Source organism: Emydura macquarii, unplaced genomic scaffold (genome assembly GCF_026122565.2).
Source record: "Emydura macquarii macquarii isolate MOO-44397 ecotype Brisbane River unplaced genomic scaffold, CSIRO-AGI_Emac_v2 contig_2205, whole genome shotgun sequence".
Classification (NCBI taxonomy): Eukaryota; Metazoa; Chordata; order Testudines; family Chelidae; genus Emydura; species Emydura macquarii.
This window is the reverse complement of record NW_027132342.1, coordinates 8734464-8757086: the sequence shown is the minus strand read 5'-3', so window position 1 is coordinate 8757086 and position 22623 is coordinate 8734464. Positions and strand designations below refer to the sequence as shown.

General features: G+C 41.8%; 1 protein-coding gene across 3 annotated transcripts in view; it reads left to right on the top strand.

The window, feature by feature from the left end:
• Positions 1-21717, top strand: part of ARFGAP3 (ADP ribosylation factor GTPase activating protein 3) — a 75332-nt gene extending 53615 nt beyond the window's left edge. For all 3 annotated transcript variants that reach the window (XM_067559313.1, XM_067559312.1, XM_067559314.1), the window contains 3 exons: positions 972-1062; positions 19683-19804; positions 20562-21717. In XM_067559313.1, the coding sequence (XP_067415414.1) occupies positions 972-1062; positions 19683-19804; positions 20562-20579 (231 nt within the window). In that variant the 3' untranslated portion in view covers positions 20580-21717. The remainder of the gene's footprint in view (positions 1-971; positions 1063-19682; positions 19805-20561) is intronic.
• The last annotated feature ends 906 nt before the right edge of the window (positions 21718-22623 follow it).

The following is a 22623-nucleotide window of genomic DNA, read 5'->3' as shown; positions in this document are numbered from 1 at the left end:
ATATTCAGGGTTTATGCTTTTGATATAGCTGTAACTGGTGCAGTATTTTCCTTTTAAAAAATTACATCTGAAAATAAGCTATCACCTATCAACTGTGCTAAGATAGAAGTGCTAAGGTAGGAATCAAAAGTGAGTGTGTATGAAGATGGTCAGCCTGATAGTGGCTAAACACTTTCTTGGTATGTCTAGTAAAGGTCTCATCCACACTGATTAAGAAAAAATATTAAGTGAGCAGTTATCCTTTTTGCATGCTTCTGACATGTAAACAAAATTAGTGCAAAAATAGGCTGGGCAAACCACATAGACTGATCCACTCACTTACGTTTTGTTAAAGCAAATAGCCAGAATGTGGGATAAACTATATGTTACATTGCATTTTTATGGGAAGGAATCATTGCCAATAATCTATTTTTTATTTATAAAGCATCAACAGTGTATTCAGTATTGTAGAGAATAAAGGAATCACAGTGCTTGCCAAGTAACTTACAATCTAAGAAAAACAACAATGAACTAAGACACCATTAAAACAAAGCATTGTGTAGTCAGAACAGATAGTGTGAGGGCAGCCACAGTGCATGTTTCCTCACCCTACCTAATCAATGTGTTTCAGATCTGTTCTGGATGGATGAAGGGTGTGAGGAGTAGTTCATTCTCCTTATCTAGTCAATCATTGCCTTCTCTACTGACACTGTTGGCAAATTGTCCAATAAGTGCAAATTGTGGTGGTGGGTTTTGCTTTCTAAATCCTTGTCTACTAGGAACTGGGCTGAGAATTGAGACCACAAATTCACTTTATGTAGTGCATTGAAGAGCTGTTAGATGGTGCTGACCTTCAGCTATTGCCAGTCTTGCCTGAAATTTTATCTATTCTACAGGTGAAAGTCTCTGTAGTCCATTACCAGGCACCTGAGCAAACAAGCAATACATATCAATATACTGTTAATGATGTTTTATTTTTAATTCTTTTCTAGTATGAAGCTAGGGCTCGTCTAGAGAGGCTTTCTGCAAGTTCTTCCATAAGTTCAGCTGACTTGTTTGAAGAGCAGAAGAAGCAACCAGCAGGTACTAAAGGAAGGCAATGAGAAAAGCTGTACTCTTCTGTTTTATAGACTCCATTGTATAAATGAGCTAAGATTATTATTTTCCAGTTGTACTGTGTCAGCAAGCTAGCTCTCCCTGTTCTCACAAGATGAAGTATTTAAACTGCATTGTGTGCTTAGCATTTATTACAACAATTCACTCTCAAAACTAGTAGGGCAAGTTTAATCATAAAAATACAAGGAAACTCACAATTAAGATTTTCATAACCTTCCTTAATGCAAGTAATTAATATGAATAATAGTATTAATATTAACAATAATATTATTAACATTATTTGAAGCTGATTTTATGCTATATGTCTGCAAATAATAGGCTATGACTTCTAAAGGTGAAGTCTTTTAATCAATGGGAAATGATAATCTGTACAAAATAAGCTCAGGAAGTCAAGTGATCCAGTATTTTTTGATATATCAGGTAGGTTTATATGGCACATAAGTCATACTAAATAGATTTTAATCTTTACATATGATTGTTTTTTCCCTTCTCAATAATGATTTTATGTTTTTGATTTTACCATAAGTGACCCAGTAAGACCTAGAACACTTAGTTATTAGGTTCGAAATTCTTCTTTCTTAGTTGCCTTATGGCATGTGTGTGTTTATCAAGATACTTATTACTTTTAATATTACTTGCCTAGTTGGACTTCTTTCTGTGAAGAAAGTTATGCAATAGCCCAGGATATATTAACTGAGCTGTCAGAGCCCTGCCTCACTTTCATTAGCAGGGTGCAGTAGCAGGAGGGGCTTGTCATAGGTAGGGTTGGGGGAGAAAGAGAGAGAGAGAGTAAAAGGGAAGGCACTGGATTGGTTGAAATTTAGGTTGGGACTCAATTGCAGCCTTGGTATGTTGTCATTCTAGTCCAGTTATTTATTTGACCAATCAGTAGCATGGCATGAAACTTCAGAGCATTTTAGTGCTCTAATTAGTTGGGTTTCTATTCTGTAGCCAGTAGGGAAAAGGAGGTAATTTTTAAAAAATTGTTTGAAGAAGTTAAAAATCTGCAAGTAATTATAAATGGTCTAGAAAAGTAAATGATACCCAGCATCCCAATTTTACTTTAAAAAACAGCCACACAGTTACATTTCAATGTCTTAGATAACTATGGAAAAATTCAAAAAATCAATATGTTCATTTTGGTTCCAGTGAAAATACATTTGATGTTGCAATTTACCAAGTTATGCACTGTTAATTTACTGACTAATGCAGCAATGTCACTGAGAAACCAATTCCCAAAATTGAATTATAGTCAAAAGCATCTAAATTAAAACAACTTTGAAGATTCTTGTTAGGAAGGAAGCCACCGTGACTAATTTAGAACTATGGCAGTACACTAATATCCTTAGCTTGGTGTCATATATATAATTAAAGGGACACTAGCTTAAAATCACACTTTTTTTCTGAATTTGTAACCTACCAGTATTAGTGTTACAGTTAATACCCACAATTACTGTAGCAATTAGAAGGGGAAACTTCTTTTCCCAGATTGTTCTTGTGCATTAGACCACACTTTTTGTGGAGACAATTTTCATGTTACCCCATCTACTCAGTTCTATGTGTGGTTTGTGGGGGTCTCACACAGCAACAGAGGAAAGGGTGGGAAGGAAATAGACAAATATGATCGTAAAACAAGGATTGGGGCAGGTGTACTGTCTGAAACTACTTTTAACTTACATTTTAAAAATAGATTAAAATTCAGATGGAAGGCATCCCTTTAAATATACTGTCTTGTTTTAAAATATCTTTTGTAGGTACTGATATTTGAGTACAATATCAAGTATTATATCTCATGAAGAATCTATAGCATACATGTGCTGTGAGTGTATTCATTACTGACCACTTGAAAAATCTATATGAATTATGGAACTCAAGGAAGTGCATCAAATAAAGATAGTATTACATTGCCAAAGATGAGAGGCTTTTACAGACTCTTTTTGGCTGGTATTACTAAGAAAATAATAAAGGGAGGAAAATACTATAACAAGTTAGTAAGTTTGCCTCTGCCCACAAAGGGCCCCCGGCATACCCTTAGTCTCTTTGAGGCAGCTTTGTTGTCCAAACTTAAACAAAAACAGCAAAACAGTTCTTTGCCCACCCTGGGTTAGAGTTCTTGGAGAATTTTTCCTTTTCTTTCAGGTGCCCACTGCCTCCTACTGGCAGTCTTGCTGTTCATGATTGCTGTTTCTGAGTCCTGTTTCCTGAGCACTGCCATCCAGAGCTCTTCTCCCCGGAGGCCCCTTTTCAGAACAGTTCCTCTCAGGTTCCCACTTCCTCCCCTCGAAGGGGGCTCTGGCAGTCCTAGGTCTCCAGGGTTCCCTAATCCCACAGTGTGAGAGAGTGTGAGAGCCTATGTCTGTGCTCTCTGCCTCTTTCCTGACTGGCTCTCAGCCTGACTCATGCAGGCTTCTCTTTAATGGGTCTCTCCTCCTCCTTAAAGGTTCTTTCTTTTAAAGCTCAGTTGGCTCAGCAGATGAGGCTGAGTGCACTGGCCCTGTTCCCTCGTAAGGGCCAGTATTACTCTGTGATATACGGTAGTGATTTGTACTGCCACTTGTAATTCACGCAATAGTCAGTCCTTTACACAGACATCCCCCAAGTGTGTTGGAGAGAGAGTGTCCTTATCTTTGGAAAATGGCCTACCTTTAACAAATGCACAGACAGTAATTCTCTATAAATGAAGGTAGTCTGAAGTTTGGCAGCAAAAAAGCTATAGAAATTCTGAGGTCCTTGCCAGAATAAAATGCCATTTTTGAACTCAAACATTCCCTTTCATGAATGGCACTTAGGGTTTATCATAATACATTTCCAAAGTGTTTGTCCTTGTAGAAAATCTCAGGTTAAACATCTACCTTTTAAAAAAAAACAAACCAAAAATAAGATCTAGAAATGCCTACAAAAACAGCTTCTGGTATAATTAATTTAAAACCTATTAATTTTCAATGGCACTAAATGGTCAAGTTTTACTGACAAAAATGCAAGATGCTGCCCAGAAGCCATGGGGAAAAATTAAGTTGTTTAAGAGATTAATTTATATGGTACCTGAATTATTTATATTTGTTCTTTTGGATTTTTATTTTTATTAATTTAGTTTTCAAAAGTAGAAGACCAAAGGATATCTGAAGTGACAAAGTTCATAAGAAAGTAAAAAGTACAGTTCAGAAACTTGGTTGTAGCCACTGTTGTTTCAGATGGTTCTCACAGGCATAAGTGAAACTTTGAATCCATATCACAATGTTGATTTATCTAAAGATTCTGTAGGAGACAGCTCTGGTGATAACACCATAGAAATAGCCAAAGTGACTTTAAGGATAGTGCAGAAAACTTTTTGAAAATAACTGCATCTTTCACAGCAAATAAGTTATGCTAACCTGAACAGTTTTTAATATTAAATACCAGCCTGCATCTGTAGTTTCTTAGAAAGTATGGTTGGGAAGGTATACATTCAAATTATGGTTGATCACTAAAACAGCCATGATGCAGACTTGCTATTAGAGGTGGGAGTCCTTTGGGAGTCTAAAGTAGTGACAAAAAATTCTTGCTGAATAAAAGGAGCAAGAATTTTTGCAAGAGGTCAAAATAGCTGTTATGATTGTGGTTGTAGGCAAAAAAAAAGCTCTTAAGAATTTAAAAAAAAAAAAAAAAAAAAAAAAATGGAGGGACAATATGACCACATTACCCGTAATGGTCTGAAAATTTCTACCATAGAGTTCCATCTTTCTGCTTATTACCCATAGGGTACCATTTTGCTGTAGTGGAAAAGTTACAAAAGAGTGTGTTTTGCAGCTGTAGGAAAATGAGATAAGGAATGACAATGAGTCATGATCCACAGATAATGAAAATTGGAATTGCACTTTGGCATGTAACTTAGTTAATGTGCATTTACCTTATAGGTTACATGCCGCAGTAGCAAGCAACTGTTTTTTGGATTTTAAGCCATGCTAGTGTACTGTGAAGTCCATAACTGAAATACCATACAAATATTTTTAAAAGCTCAAATTGAGTTTAATATTCTGCACTGAATTTACAGATTGTTCAAAAAATTCATGAGTGTTCACCCAGTCAGTGTTTCTGAAGTGTGTTTCGGCCACTGTTTGTTTTGTTTAATCACTAGGATTCTCGGTGTGCCCTTTTGTAATACTATGGGCCAGACCCTTGGCTTGTGTTAAACCATCATAGACCCATTAATTTCTGATTGAGCTGCCTGATTGTCTTGTCCGTATAACATCTTACGTTTCCTATGAAAGGAGCGGTTGTAGAAAAATTATACCTTTTGAAGAAGCAGAGTTCAACTGCTCATGCTGAACATGATGCAGAGCTGCCAACATCTAGAAAAGTCTTGTAATGGATGTCACGTTCTGGGGTGCAGTCCAGATCAGTGAAGAGTTGTCCCTTCTTATCCTGTAACCCTGTATGCCACACAATGTCTTGCTACTGTAGCTTTCTGCCTGGGACATTCACAGTTAGCAACAAGAATGTACTCTGTGTTTATGTGTTGGGCAGCCCTGGTCCAACAATTTGGATCCTGGAGCCTGCCTGTAATACCACAGACTTCCACAGACTCCACCAGCCTTGGTTAATGACTGGTAAGGTAACGCCAAGCTCTCCCCAACCCCATGTTTTTCCAAAAATATGTATTCTGAAATGTCTAGCCTGGTCTTGGAACAATCAGATAAATGTTGAGGTCTGTTGCACCTTTAAAGAGTCAATGTTCAACAGTTGGTTACTTTAACTGGAGTTAACAAACAGTTCAGTTTAAACACAGCACTGGACTGGATGAGATTAAAAATAAAACAAATTTAATTATGGAGTTAGCTTTTTTAAGTGAGTACAAGTATAAGAATTAAAGTCGGAAATGATTACAAGAGAAGAAAAGGAAAAATGTTTTTAATAACTAAAATTTTACAAGATAAAGTACAAGGTAAAATCCTCACTATTTCCATCAAGTCAGCTGACCAAACTCCTGGGTTAGGATCTATCCCTCAAAGTCAAAGGGCTGGTACCTTTGTCTTCTAAGGGGAAAGATAGATAACATGGGCTTCTTCTTCAAGTGATGTCCCTGTGGGTGCTGCACTTTTGGTGTTCGTGCATCCCTGTGCTTGTAATTGGAGATTTGTAGCAGCAGTGCCCCAGTTGGGTCGCATATACATGGTCCCTGTCTTGTGCCGTTTTAGGCGGTTATCTCTTACTGTGCAACCCACCCTCATCCCCCAGTTTCTTCTCTGCTGTCTTTGACTCAAGTCAGAGCACCAGCAGCATCTCTTTGGCTAATCTAAATAGTGTAGTTTTCATTAGTTAGACTTAGTTAATAGTAGTTATAATTTGTTCTTTTTATACCCGTTAATTATTATTTTAAAAAATTGTTGTTCCTCAACAATAGAAATTTAGGTTTCAGTTGTAGCTGTTAGAGTTCTTTTTCCCTTTCAACAGGGGGAGACACTCCCTTAGGGGCATGCCCGGTTCCCTGGATTTTAAATGCTGTCTCGCCTGCAGACTCTCAACACTAGTCTCAGAAGTCCTTACCCTGCCACAGTCTAAAAGCTCGAGCTAGAAAACCGAGAGACCTGCAACTTAAACTCCTCCTTATGGAGAAGACCCTCAGACTGGTGTCTGAGCCAGAAGCAAGAACCCCTCCTGGTTAGAAATCTCCATCTACAGCCTCTGACAGAGGTCCGTCTTTCATGGCTCAGACTAAGGAGCAACCCCCCATGAAAACTTCAAAGAAGTGGCTACAACACCACCAGTATAGGAATCTGCCAAGAAACAGTGTTCCCCAAATCGGCAAACCAATGCAGTACCAACCGCACTGGCTCTTTCCACAGCCAAAGTTGCGGGACCCTCTGGTACCATGGGTACCACGAGACCAAGAGACCCCAAACAAGCTAACTCCAGTACCAGCACTAAGGGGAAACAAAAATCCCATGCCTCGGTACTGACGGAGCCAACCAGGCAGCTCTGCAACACCACAGACCATGCTGCTGCTTTCTGCAGTGGTGTGTGCACCGACAACCACTTCACAATCCTCAGTACTAACCTCCAGCCATTCCACGGTACCAACTTTAGCGGCACCTCAGGAATTCCTGCACAATAAAGACTTAATGGTCACGTCAACACCTGAGTCTCCCATCCTCATACCGAGGTTGTCCTGGTACAGACAGTACCGAGTACCATCACCAGTCCACTTTGATCAGCTCCACCATTTTCAAGTAATGATGAGGATGAACCTGAGGAGGAAATATGTTCTTCTCACCAGTCTTCTCCAATCCACGTGCCCACCAGATCTGATCCACCATCACACAGGGCTTATCATACTGGACCCAAAGAAGGACATCGGTGCGGGCAGCCATTGATGCCACCAGTGCCCTTTCCACCCCAATGGGCTTATTGGAATCCATGGGCACAATACCCACTGCAACATCATAAACCCCCCCAGCTCACTCAGAGAGAGCACACAGCACTTGCCCTCACATTTGGTACCAGGATCATCAGAACCCACTGAGGACATCGCTGAAGAGGAAGAACAGACCTCTGACCAGGAGATGGTTCCAACAGCGCTTTTCCTAATCTTCCCCTGATGACTTCATTATGCCACTCCCTCCCAATATGGGTGACGACTTTAAACAGTTTCAGGATTTATATCAGAGAGTCGCCAGTTCTCTGAATATATCAGAAACAGAACACGAACTACTGAACATCTTACAGATGGCCACTTCATCTAAGAATGCCTTGCCCATGAATAGCACCATTATGGAACCTGTCAAAATAATTTGACAGACCCCAACAATAATTCCACCAACTTGTAAGAGGTTTGACACAAAATACTATGTGCTGGTGAAGGGAACAGAATTTCTGTTCTCACATCCTGCACCAAATTCTCTGGTGGTGGATGCAGTTCATGAACGTGGCAGACAACAACACCCCAAAAACATGCTGTATGAGAAGGACTGGAAGAGGCTCAACCTCTTTGGCCATAAAAACCTATTCCTCAGCGACTTTTCACGTCAGAATTGCCAATTACAAAGCATTGCTGGTGAAATATGACCACAATAGCTACACCAAACTTTGGAGTTTATGGAATGTATTCCTGAAGAGAGAAAAAAACAGTTTAGGTTTCTTATTTCAGAAGGGCACCTTATATTCAGAACAGCATTACAAGCCACTCTGGACTCAGCAGACATGGCTGCAAGATCTGTAGTCATGAGGAGAGCATCTTGGCTCCATCTCTCTGGATTTCCCACGATGGAAGATCTTCCATTCGAAGTTCCAAAGCTCTTTGTCACCAAGTAGATGAGTCCTTTCACACACTGAAGGATTTTAGGGTGATGCTGAGATCCTTGGAAAACTATACACCTAAAACCAAGAGAAAACAGGAAAAATATTACACACCACAAAGATTCTGAACCACTCCCTATACACAACATAGACAATATGAACAACAAGACCATAAACAGAGGCCTGCGAGGAGATAGCAACCTCCTCCTCAAACTGCCATGTCTCAATCGACATCCAGACAACAAGTTTGAAACATTGGTCAAGGACCTGAGAACCCCACATCTAATGCTAGAACCATCTACCATCTCCTGACCATTTAGAGATTGCCTGATTCTCTTTTACCCTATCTGGCAAACCATCACAACAGACAGATGAATATTAGAGAGAGTCAAGAATGGATTTTACATCCCTTTTACTTCCTTTACCTATCCTCCTTCCCTTACGCCTCTCATGAACATCTTCTGCGCCAAGAGATAAATCACCTTATACACTTGAGAGCAGTAGAACTAGTACCAACAAAATACAGAGGGAAGGGCTTTTATTCACATTATTTTCCCACAGAGAAAAAAACAGGAGGGTGGAAGACTCATTCTTGATCTATGACAACTCAACAAGTTCTTAAAAATTCAATACTTCAATATGGTCACATTAGCTACCATCATTCCAGCACTAGAAATGGGGGGACTGGTTCTTGGTCCTCGACCTACAGGGTGCGTGCTTTCATATAACAATTCATCCATCACATTGCAGGTTGCTTTGTTTTACTCTAGGCCCAGATCACTTCCAATACAAGGTCCTACCGTTTGGCATATGCACTGCCCCTCGAGTATTCTCCAAAGGTTCTAGCCGTAATGGCTGTCTACCTACGCAGAAATGGAATCATAATATTCCCATACTTGGACGATTGCTTACTGTGAAAGCATCAACTCGATGGGAAGCATTAGACATGACCAAAGAAACAGTAGCTCTCGTGGCACGATTAGACCTTCAAATAAATACACACAAATGGACGCGAACATCAGTACAAGAACTGGAATTCATCAACGCTTGTCATTCCCTGGATGATGCCTTCCTTATCAAATATAATGCTCCCCTCTTATACGCCTTCCCTCCATTCCCCTCCTTGTGCGAGTGCTTCACAAAATCAGACTAGAACAGGCCACAGTAATTCTGATTGGTCCCACATAGCATCGACAAACATGGTTCTCTTACCTTCTCAAAATGTCAGTGTATTGACCACATACCCTTCATCTTCTCCCTTGTCTCCTTCCCTAAGACACAAGTCAAATCCTTCATCTGAACCTAGAAACTCTCCATCTCAAGATGTGGTTGCTCCGTGGTTACGAGGACCCGAAATGGCCTGCTCAGAGGAATTACAGAATGTCTTATTAAATAGCTGTAGAGCAACTACCTGACAGACACATCTATACAAATGGAGGCAATTTGATAACTGGTGCAAAAACAAACAGATCACACCAGCTTCTGCTCTCCTATCCCTGATACTGTACTCCTTACTAGAACTTATGAAATCAGGCCTCTCCATGAGCTCAATCAGGGTACGCATTTCAGCTATTATGGTGTTTCACCACAAGGTGGATGACCTGTACATTTTTGCACACCCAGTCACCAAAAGGTTTCTTAAAGGCTTCAACAACACTTACCCAGAGGTGAGAACTCCCATTCCATCATGGGACCTCAACTTAGTTCATCGGGATATCACCAGACACCCGTTTGAATCTTTTGGCGACTTGCTTTCTCCTCCACCTTTCAATGGAATTAGCCTTTCTCATCACAGACACATCAGCCAGACGGGTTGGAGAACTGGGAGCCCTGATGGCAGACCCGCCCTACACTATCTTCTTCAAAGATAAAATCACCTTAAGACTGCCTCCCAAATTTTTACCTAAGATTGCCTCTTTCATCTCAACCAATGAATCCATCTACAAACCTTCTACTCTAAACTCTATGACAACAGATGAGAATCAATCCTTCATACCTTAGAAGTCTGCAGGGCACTGGCATTTTATATAGACGGAACAAAATCATTCCGCAGGTCTACAAAATTATTCATATCCATCATTGAATGCTCAAAAGGAGACACCATATCTAAGCTGAGGCTTTCCAAATGAATTTCTGACCATATCTAATTGAGCTATCATCAATACAATCTACAATCTACTCCACTACCCTCCCTCCTCCCCCCTACTTCAGAGTTTTCACACTAATAGCTTGGGTGCGGAGGGATTCGCACAGTGCCAGATAACTGCCTAAAGCAGCGTGAGATGAGGACTACACCTGTGCAACCCAACCTCCAGATGAAAGTCTGTTTCCAAGTGTGAAGTAGTGTGATGGAGTACACCCCTGTATTCATTCTTTACACACTATTGTAATAATCGTACAAAGTGCTTTGTAAGATATCATTTGAAAATTCATAATATGCTGGTCAGTGTTGTCTTGGTAAAATATGGGTGGCAACATTGTATGTGAAGTTATAAGATTCCCCTTTATGACGTTATTAACACATGTTCCAAACCCCACAACCCTGCCCCAGGTAAAAATCAGGTCTGTCCAAGGAATGTGTACTTGCCTTAATTTGCCTTTAAGCAGTAAACAGAGTCATAAAGCAGAAAGGGAAAACAAAAGAAGTTCAAACAGGTGAAAAAATCAGCAGGGAATATCCTTCCACATAGTCTCTTTGTCTTCTGCGTCTCAGCTAGAAATGTTTTTCAAGAGGGGGACTGAAACTATAAAAAGGAGGGGCAAATGCCCCAGAGGACCCCTCTCTCCCTGCCCACCTCATTCTCAACACCTGAGAAGACAAAAGGAAACAGCCTTTGGACTCTGGGGGAGGGATCCTGACCTCAGAGTTTGGTCAGTAATCTGCTGGAACCTGTGGTGAGAAAGTTTCCTTTGCAACTAGGATAGCTTTGTAAGTAGACACTACTGAGCAATTTCTCTTTATTTTTCTTGTGACCATTTCTGACTTTACTTATACTCACTTAAAATCTCTCTCTTTATAGTTCCAGAGGGGTAGCCGTGTTAGTCTGTATACAGCAAAAACCACGAGAGTTCTGTGGCACTTTAAAGACTAACATATTTAATATTTGCAGGCATAAGCTTTTGAGAGACTTCAGCTCTCTTCTTCAGATGCAGTAATACAGAAAATAGGTAACACAGAGGCATCTTATAGATATCCAGGTGCATTGAGAACAATGGGGAGAAACTGCTGAGTTAGAAATGATCTGCAAACTTGACACATTCAAACTGGGTTTAAACAGAGACTTGGAGTGGCTGTCTCACTACCGAAGGTAAATTACTTTGCTCACCCATTCTCACCTCCTACTCAATGGTCGTCATTAGGTCTTAAGTACCGACTCCACCTCCCCCATCGTTCTTAATGCACCTGGATATCTATAAGATGCCTCTGTGTTACCTATTTTCTGTATTACTGCATCTGAAGAAGAGAGCTGAAGTCTCTCGAAAGCTTATGCCTGCAAATATTAAATTTGTTAGTCTTTAAAGTGCCACAGATCTCTCTTTATAGTTAATACACGTGTTTTACTCTTTTATCTAATCCAGTGTGTTTAAATTGAAGTGTCTGGATAACTGTTTAATGTAATAAAATGGCATATTATTCCTGTAAAGGAATAATGGGCTTAATATATTTGTACTGGCTAGGAAAGGGCTGGGCAGTACTGGATGTACATTTCTGGGGGAAGATCCAGGACTGGGGGTGTGTTGTGGTCACCCTGCAGTATAACCAAGGCTGGTGAAATTCAGGATGTACCTGGCAGGCTGCAGTTATACACAGACAGGGTGTGGCTTGCATGCTGCAAGGCTGTTTGTGAGCAGTCCAGATGGGAGTTCCTACAGCAAGGCATTGTAAGGCACCCAAGGTTGCAAGACAGTGGTGACACAGCCTTCCACTAGTCTGAATTGTACCCCAGGTATGTCACAGGTAGGCAAAATAGAGTCTGTCTTGAAGGAAGTTTCCTGCTGCTTTTCCTCTGGAGTTGTCTGCTAAAATGCAAATTTTTTAGTTCTTCAAGTGATGGTCCCTATGTGCATTCTACATGTGAGTGCGCATGCGTGCTATGCGCCTGAGTCTGGAAGTGTCCATTGACCCACACATGCATGGTGTATCCCCTTTTGCTCCCAACTGAGGGTATAATAGGTAGTGTGGGTCGACGCCTCTCGGTTCCCTCTTACCGCAGCATGGCCTGAGTCAGATCCCCCATTCCTTCACGCTTTTAGTTTTCCAAAGAGAGTGACTACTCCTCATTCAATGTATATAATTGTATGTTGTCATTTTAGTGATAGATAAATTAGTGTAGTTCTTCCCACATTTGAGGAACGTTTCACACTCTCTCCCCGGAGCTATGTCCCAGATTCTGGGATTTAAAAACTGTCTCCTGCCTACATTCATTCTCTGGGAGCGACAAGTACCAGAGGTTCCTTTACTGCCTTAGCAAGGCACACATCACAGCTCGCTGCTCCATCTGCAAGTCCTTTGTGTCCTAAACTCGGAAAGCTCAAGAGCTTCGCCTTCATATGTGTTGATGGAAGAAGCCATGAGACTGAGGGCTCACTTGGATGCAGGACTGGCAGAACCCTAGATATGGCGACCATCACTGGTGGTGAGCACCCTCTCCAAGCACCTCGCATGCCCTGGATCCATGGGCACCAAAGACACAGGACAAGTCCCGACATGAACGAAAAAACACTCTCATGGGCATAAGAGTAGATCCCCATTGTGGATTGCTCCTAAGTGCAGCATTTCCTCCCCAGGCAGGGCTATGTTGGGTGAGATGTGGTGCGTGGATCTGACTGGATCGGCAGCCTAGCTTCCATGTGTGGAGGGAAAGGCCAAGAACAAGTGGGATCTAATGGTACTAATGATGGCCCCGGTACCCATGAGTCTAGAACACTCACCAGCATGTGCACAACCCATTCTGCCAGTGCCTCTGCTCCTCCCAGATAGATTTTCCTTGAAGATACCTGGAGCCTTTGGGATTTCTAGAGGTGCATTGTGGACCTTGCCTTCCTTGTCGACAGATGAGCGAGCTGATCCTTCCGTATTCACAGTCTCCACTTTACTCCTCTCCAGACCCCTGTGCTGGAGGATAAACCTCTGCTGCTGGAGAAGCCCACTGTATTGCAGCTCTCTGGTACCCGCTATCCCCCCTGCCCTGGTGGCCGGAATGGTCTTTGGAGTTTGAGGAGTTGGAACCCTCATATTCTCTGGTGTCCCGCTGAAGACCCACCACATCCCAGGGCCCCTTCTTTTGGCCATATTGGGTACCCTGGGATCCCTATCACAGATGCCAGGCACCATCACAGGTGTCTTATTGACCATCCCCTGTTCGCCCATCAACATTGTCCCTCGATGAAGAAGAGGCAGATATTGAACTGGTACTGCTGGCTCCGCTGGTCCCCATGTCAGATGAAGCGCTTATTCCTCCCTCCCTTCTCTGGATGACTATCGCCAGTACCAGGATTTGTTCCAGAGGGTAGCAGCAGACCTGGTGATTTCATTGGACGCAGTCCAGGACCCACAACATAGCTCCTGGACATTCTCTAATCCCAGGGGCCTTCTTGGGTGGCTTTACCCATTGATGAGGCCATTCTTCAACTGGTGCAGGCAGCATGGCACACTCCTGCCTCCTGGGCCCCTACACCAAAGAGGGTGGAGTGGAGGTATTTTGTGACTGCAAAAGCAGATTTTCTCTAAAAACACTCTCTCTCTCTCTCTCTCTCTCTCATCCCCCCGTCCCGCCCTCCCCCCAGTTCTCTTGTCCATGCAGCAGCAGACTGGACATGCCAGGACCCACAGAAATCTGTTTCTCTTGTTAGAAGCTCTGAGTGACAAAAGATCACTTCAGAGAGCAGGTACCCCTTCCACCATGCGATATGGTGTCCCTCGCGGGCTAGTTAAAACTATGGACACAGGTATTTTCCAAAACAGATAACAAATTTATTGGGGGAGGTAAACAGGGTCACAATAAGAGGTTGGGTTGTACCCAAGGTCCCAGATATATGTTCCCAGGCCACCCAAGTGTCTCTGGTCTTAAACAGTCTCACGCTCTTTCCTTCACCAAGTGGTGTTGTCGTCTACGGTCAGTCTCGTCTGCTTCTCGTCCTGGTCCGCAGCTCGTCTGCTTCTCGTCCTGGTCCGCAGCTCGTCTGCTTCTCGTCCTCGTTCTAACCCTACCCTTCCTACAACCAGATCTTTTCTCACCCTCTCTCTCTCTCGCGTTCGCACTGCAGAGCGGCAGCAACCAACTGCCGTCAGACATGATGTTATATAGACTGCTTGGAATCCCCAAGGACTAATCCGATTACAGGGATTTCCCGCTCTAGCTGTGGGTCTGCACACGGCACCAAAAGCCTTTGCGCACGACCCTTGGGTTGTGCACACGGCACACAGCCTTTGCGCACGTCCCGTGAGAGACATGTGCTACTCTCTTATTGGTTACTTAACTCTATCTATGTAAATAACTACCAGGTATGATCTAACCTACTACTATGAACTATTGACCCCTTCAAGGCGACTGACAGGGGCTTGCCCAGTCAGGGGAGTCTCTACTGTCTACTATTAAACGAGGGGACTTAACTTTGTACAAGGGGAGAGGGGCAGTATAAGGGCTATGACACACGGGTTACACTCTGGTCAGGGCAGCAAGTGTATTTCTTGGCAGGACTACAGTTCCAGATTGCAAACTACCAGGCTTTACTAGCCAAGTATGATTTCAATAACTACAGCAGGCTAGCAGAGCTCAAGGACAAGCTGCCACCAGACCAAAAACAGCAATTCTAGACACTGGTAGAAGAGGGTCTACTGGTGGCCAAAGTGGGTCTCCAGGCCACTGTAGATGTGACCGACATGTCCTCTCACTCTCGAGCAACCGGGGTCATTATGCACTGGGATTCTTGACTACAATAGTCCAGCTTCCCCAGGGAGGTCCATAATACAGTCGAGGATCTCCCCTTTGAGCACAAGTTGTTCTCTGAGAAGATGGACAAAGCCCTTCATTCTCTGAAAGACTTATGGGCCCACACTACGGTCCATTAGTATATACACCTCTGCATTAAGACATAGGCAGCAGAGACAACCATTCTATCTGTGACCAGACATTCCCTACCTGGCTTACTATCAATGCCAGCAGGAGGTGCCACTCACAATGGCTGCGCTTCCCTGCCTCCACCACAACCACCTCTTCGACCCTTTCCCAGCAGCAGCCAAAACCTCAGTTTTGACATGCGGGTCGTGACCCGTGAACTTTCTCTGATGCCACCTATGGTGCCCCATATTGTCTTTGGAGGGCCGTCTTGCCCTATTCACCTACAGTTGGGGCAAGATTACCACAGACAGTTGGGTACTGGAAGTCATCTACCACAGATATTCTACAGAATAATTCCTCTTGTTCCCACTTCATTGACCCTCCCCCCACCCCAGACTTCCCTCAGGAACCTGTCCCATCAATTCGTTCTCCAGCAAGAAGTGGACACTCTGCTCTTCAAGGGGGCCATGGAGCCTGTTCCACCTCAATACAAGGGAAGAGGTTCTACTCGCCATACTTCCTCATCCCAAAGAAGGGCGGAGGGCGCTGCCCCATTTCAGAACTTAGGGTGCTGAATACCTTTATCAGAAAGTCCGAATTCTATATGGTAACACTGGCATCAATTTTACCATCCCTCCTGCAGGGAGCCTACACTACACTACGGTTCTCTGCCGTCTTTATCTCCTTGGCATATGGCCACCTGCACCTATCTGACATGCACATCTCCAAATGCATTGCCTCCAGGCATGGCTCCTCTCTGTCTACAGACCCAGCATGGACCACATGCAGACCAGAGTCATTGTTCCCTGGACCATGCTAGCCTGCCTCATATGGTGGGCTGATTCTACCAACCTCATGATTGGTACCCCCTTCGCCCCTCCCACATCACAGGTCACCATCACAATAAGCATCTCCCTGGCAGGTTGGGGAGCTCAGTTGGACTGCCACATGGCCCAGGGAATGTGGACGCCACAGGAGGCCAGAATGCATGTAAATGTGCAGGAGTTCTGAGTGGTCCATTTAACGTGTCAGGTGTTTCTCCCATTCATTGAGTCCCTCCACATTAAACTGCTTTCTGACAGCATCGTGGCAGTGATGTACATCAACTAGCAGGGAAATGCCAAATCTTCCTCCCTCTGCTTTGAGTCCGTCTGCCTTTGGATCTGGTGTATCAAAAACTATGTAATGCTTCAAGCTATGTACCTCCCAGGCATCCAGAATTCCCTGGCCGATGTGCTCTGCAGGACTCTCCAATCATAGGTGGGAGCTACACAAAGCCATGCTACAGTACTTCTTTGAGAACTGGGGCATTCCTCGGGGGACCTCTTTGCCACTCATGAGAACAGGAAGCTGCCTTTCTATTGTTCCAGAGGAACAATAGGAGAGGAATTGCGGGGTGATGCTCTCCTCCAGTGCCTTTCTTTCCCCCGGGGATGACACCTTGGTGTTTATGCACTCCATCATTGTCCTCCTCGTGAAGGGTTTACTTAGCACTTTTCCACTAGTACTGAAGCCCACACCTCTGTGGGACCTTAATCTCATCCTCTCCACCCCCACAAAGCCACTCTTTGAACCATTGGCAACATGCTTCCTTTCCCATCTCTCAATGAAAGTGGCATTCCTGGTAGCCATAACCTCGGCCAGGTGGATCAGTGAGCTGGCAGTCATGATGGCAGATTCCCCCTACACTATAGTCAATGGGGACAAAGTGTCCCTATAGTTCCACCCTAAATTCCTCTCAAAGGTAGTGTCAGAATTCCACCTAAACCACTGCATCCACCTACCTGTTTTCTGCCCCAAACTGCACGCCTCCCCACTGACAGGGTCCTACACTCCCTCAGTGTCCACCGTCCACTGGCTTTCTATCTTCACAAGATTCGATCTTTTCACATAGCCAAAGCTATTGTTATCAGCTATTGCTGAATGGTCCAAGGATCAAGCCCTCTCCTCTCAACAAATCTCCAAATGGGTCTTGGGCTGCATCCATGAATGCTACAAACAAGCTGGCGTACCTCTGCCTGATAGAGTCATGGCTTACTCTACAAGAGCGCAGGCCACCATATTGACCTCTGGGGGATGTGTCCAGGCATGCAGCTACCAGGCAGTCCATTCATTTGTTCACGATGCACTATCCCATCGCCCCAGCGGCAGCTACGGACATGGCAGTGGGCCAGGCTGTGCTGTGAACTGCACTTCCTTACACCCATCTGATCACTGCTGGTGCGTCACCCACATGTGGAATACACATAGGGCCATCACTCGAAGAAGAGGAGGTTACTTACCTGTAACTAGAGGGTCTCTGAGATGTGTGGTGTCTATCTGTATTCCATTACCGACTCTCCATCCCCTCTCCTTTGGACTACACTCCAAGATAGGAGACTAGATGGTGTCAACCTGCAATAACTATTATACCCTAGGCTGGGAGTATGAGGGGATGCACCATGCATGTGCAGGTCAATGCACACTGCTAAGAAACACTTCCAGACTCAGGTGCATGGCACGCATGCGCACCCATGAGTGGAATACAGATAGGGACCACACGTTTCGAAGAACCTCCAGTTACAGGTTAGTAACCTCCTCTTCCTGCCTTCTCCCGTGTAACTGAATGAGTGTTAGACATGTGATTGTCAGTTTCCTCCCTGGATGTGATAATGTGAGGTTTGCCTTCATCCCTTGTTCACTTGATGGAGCTGTTTACCTGATACATAAATACATTCTCAGTCTTTCAAAGTACTTTGGAAGTAACTCCCCAGGTGAGGAAAATATGTTCCTTTCCTAGGGTGTGGTAATTCCTGCTTGGCTGACAAACACATCTTAATAATTACAATTTCAGTTTATGTCCATAACTTTGCTTCAGTTGCTTGCCACCTATGTTAGGTGTTGTTAATATTCAGTGAGTCATGAGCTGTTCACTGACACCTTGTGTGACACTTATCAGATACGGTTCATGAGATTAAAGAATGTGGGTACATTTGAACTGGTTAAGCCATCTGCAGCTCATTGTCAGCCGCAACTCATACCAGATATCTGGGTGTTTCCTGCCCTTTGCCCTTGGATTGTTCTTAATGTCACAACGGACAATTGTTCAAATAAGCTAAGGCTCTGAAGGTGGTTGTGCCCATCCATTAGAAAGGCTTGTCCACTAATTGGTGAAGTTTAGCACTTGTATAGTGCTTAACAATAACTCTCAAACCACTGCGACAAGGTGTTAATCTCTACTGTAGTTTCTAGGTTCATAACATGGATAAGTGGCTTGACTAGTGTCATAGAAAAACTCCACATTGAATCCAGGATAAGAATGAAGGAGTCACTTTTTCTGCAGTATATCTCCTCTTATGCTACTGAACTTTTCCCCCCACCTCTTCACCCTCATTTACAGCCAGGGTCACTTATGTGTTAGTTATACTGGTAATGGAGGTAGCTGCTCTTTGTGCCTTTGAAAAATCATCCTTTTTACAATAGCACTACTATATTGTTTTGGGTAATTACGTTAGAATATTTCCTTAAGGCATTCCAGTATTTTGTTTTGCAAATGAGGGAGTGGATGATTGTGATCCTAATGTGTTAATGAGCTAACGTTTATTTAATGGAGCTAGTTTTGGAAGCCGTTTGGTTTCTTTGATGTCTCAAATCTGTTTTTGATTTAGTACTAACAAAGAGTAATAGCTGGATTATTATGTGAGGAGAAATGTATCAGCACTAGCTAGATAAGCCTTAAGTAAAGCTGACATTTACACATTTCTGTTTTGGAATTTTAGAAGTCAGTATACAGATGATGTTACTACATAAGTTATAGCACTTTCCAAATTTCAGGTAACACAGGTAGGAAATATATATGGGGACCACTGACATGCATCCCCCTTTTGAAGTGAAACACAGCCGCTATTTAACAATACATAGCAACACTATGTAACAGTTTAGGAAAGGTAATGAATAATATTGTATCCAATTGAAACTGCAGTGGGAATCTTCTGTTGGCAGAGTGTAATTGTTCAACTTGGAATATGCAGTGTACAGTTTTAGAAACAGCAGATTTGATAGGAATATGTACAAATTCTCAAGGGGAAATTTGAAAATATAAAGCAAGATGAGTCTGAGTAATTTGACTGACTGTTTTAGTTCTAAAGATTATTTTTAGTTAGTATGTCCATTCAGACATTCATGGGTTTGGTGTTCAATGTGGTAGATAACAGCTCGAAAAACATGCTATTTTTAATACAGTATCACTACAAAATGTTTTCCCCCCCCATTTAGGAAGTTACAGTATTGCAAATGTCTTGCCTTCAGCTCCAGATATGGCTCAATTTAAACAAGGAGTGAAATCAGTGGCTGGAAAACTTTCTGTTCTTGCTAATGGAGTCATGACTTCTATACAGGTTAGTAAATTAGGAAAGTAAGACATATTAAAAATAACAGAGTAGATATTGAAGTCTTGTCATGAGGGTTTAGTCACATGACTCCTGTTACTTAACTCCTTTGGGGAAAAGTGTTGATTTTTTTTATAAGATGTAGTTGAAATTTCAGAGAACTCTCATAACAGATGGTAAAATATTTAAGGCTTTTCACGACTTTCCAATTAATAATTCCCTTTTCTTAGAGAAGTTTTCCTGTGTACAGATGAGACTCTTAAAATGACTTCAGTTTTCCTTTTCTTATAGTAATTGAGTGTGCATTCTATGAAGCAAGTTAGTTGTTCATGTCCCATTTTAGAGTAACTAGTAGTAATTTAACTGTTAGGCTTTTTGTCTCCATAACTGACCTGATACATTTTTATATCAGAGAGTCCTTGGACAGAAGAATCAATATTTTTTAAAAAAAGAGACACAAACTTAAAACCCTAAATCCATACTTAGGCACCTAGGTAAGAGGCCTGTTTTTCAAAAGTGCCAAATGCCCATCAGTTCCTGTTGAGTTCAAATTTCATCTTTGAAATCAGTAAGCTGTTGGGTGTTCGTCATTTTTGAAATTCAAGAGACCAATATTAAGCTTTTATTTTTTAAAATCTTGGCCAATTTTCTACGTGGTGGCTTTAAAAATTAAACTTTCCTTACTTTTAATGAATATTATTGTATGTAATATATCTTGCCGTGGAAGACATGCTATGAATATTTTGTTCTTTTCCCTTTTTTCTAGGATCGATATAGTTCTTAACTGCTTGGATATCAACATAATTAAGAACACTAAAGAAGACTTTCTCTCCAGATATGCCTGTGTTCACATTGCTGATTGAAATGAAAGCTACCTTTAAAGCTCTAGAATATTTTGCAAGTTGTTTTGCCATTTTTGTTTACCATGTTACTTTCTGGTTCTTGGCATTTTTTTCACTGTCACTTTATTTTTATGTAGCAAAAACCTTGTAGTAACCTGTTACATCACTTACACTTTTGTTCTTTTATAGTGTTGTATCTTTCAGTGTCCTTAGTGTTATAGACAGTACATTTCTCTCTCTCTCTTTCTCTCTCTCTCTCTCTCTTTTTTTTAAGTTGGCTGTGGGACAGAGAAGAAAAAGGTAGATAGATGGACACTTACATGGAAAGATGAGACTTACTGATCTGAATCTCTATAACTGTAGTCATAAACCTCAGGTGCCACATATACACACAGATTGGCTGCTGACATTTCTTTGTGTCCTGTAGAAATGAAATCTTAATTTAAAAAAAAAAATACATTGAGACGGTATTTAGTGTATTATAACAAAATATAGGACTTGATTTAGACCTTTGCTTGTCAGGAAATAGAAGCTCTGGAAATTCATGTTTAGCATTAAAATGACAGGGGAATAGTTCCTTTAGAGCATTATTTCCTCTAGAAAATCTTTTGCTTAGCGGTGAGGTATGAGATATATAAATACTCAGAGTATGTAAGGTAACAAACTTAATTTTGTCATGGGATCTATCTATTTATTCATAATTTTGAGAATTATATAAAAATTGCAATATAGTCTCATTAAGTGCTTTTAAATGATCAGTATCGTGTACAAAATGAACAAAATTCAAGTATGCATAATTATAGGGACAAATAGAGTAGTTTAATTAAATATTTAGTTTTGTTAGGTATTTTAGTACAATCTTTGTTTTTTGATAAATTACAAAATATGTGAATAAGAAAATATAGGGGGGCTGTGTTTTAGACAGCTTGGAATTTGCCTTTGACAAAGTGTATTGCAAATTTTGTGGATCAAAAAAAAACCCAAAATGAGTTTCCAACTGATTCTGTTCAATTGCTTTATTTCTTAAACAATTCTCAAATTTGTAAACTGCTAATACCTAATAAAAACAATTGAAATCAATTGTATTTTCATCATGTACATGTATGCTGGAGGCTAGTCTTCAGTTTTCCAACCGACCTTGCATGTTTGGTCTCTATACTGATGCTGTGCTTGTTGTTTGGAATTAGTCTTTAATTAAAATACAGCGAAGTGCCTATTTCATAGGTTTGCTTTGTTTGTAAAGAACACCACTGATTTGGGGGTTAGATCGAGGAAGAAGGGAGGAACCTACAGTCCTTGTAGCTTTATATATTAAGATTTTAATGTAGTGTCCATATGTATCTTCATTTCTATCTAACTGACCAAATTTGATTCAAGTTCTTTAAATTTAATCTTTACTTGCTGCTCTGTCTGGTACATCCTGATTTAGTAATCTAAAAATCCTCTAGTTTTCATAAGAGTTGTACACAGCTGGACTTCAGTTGTGGTTAACTGCACAGCTTTACTTTAGTAGACAGTATCATTGTTTCTTTTCTCTCCTTTATTTTTAGTAAAGAACTTCCTGATGCTGTTAAGAAAGGAAATGGGTGGAGGTGGATTTTTGTTTTGTTTCTTATTAAAATTAAAGAGAATCTGACTCTTTGGAGTTGTGTTCCAATTGGATCTGGGGCCAAAATGTTCAAAGTTAGGCACCTAAATAGATGGACTGATTTGTTGCTGAGTGCCCACCGCACCCATTGACTTCCATTGGAACTGCCTGATACTCAGCCTTTCTGATAATCGGGCCATTTGTTTAGGTGTCTAAAATATATATGGTTTCCTGACTTCAGGCTTTTGAATATAAATGTTTTAGCCTGATGTCTAGGTACAGAAAACTTGAACTGATTCTCTAAATTCCATCTCATGCTGTATAAGGAAATGCCATATTTGAAACACCCATGCATAGATATCAGTATTGAAGAGATGTCATTACATGAACGTTGTTAT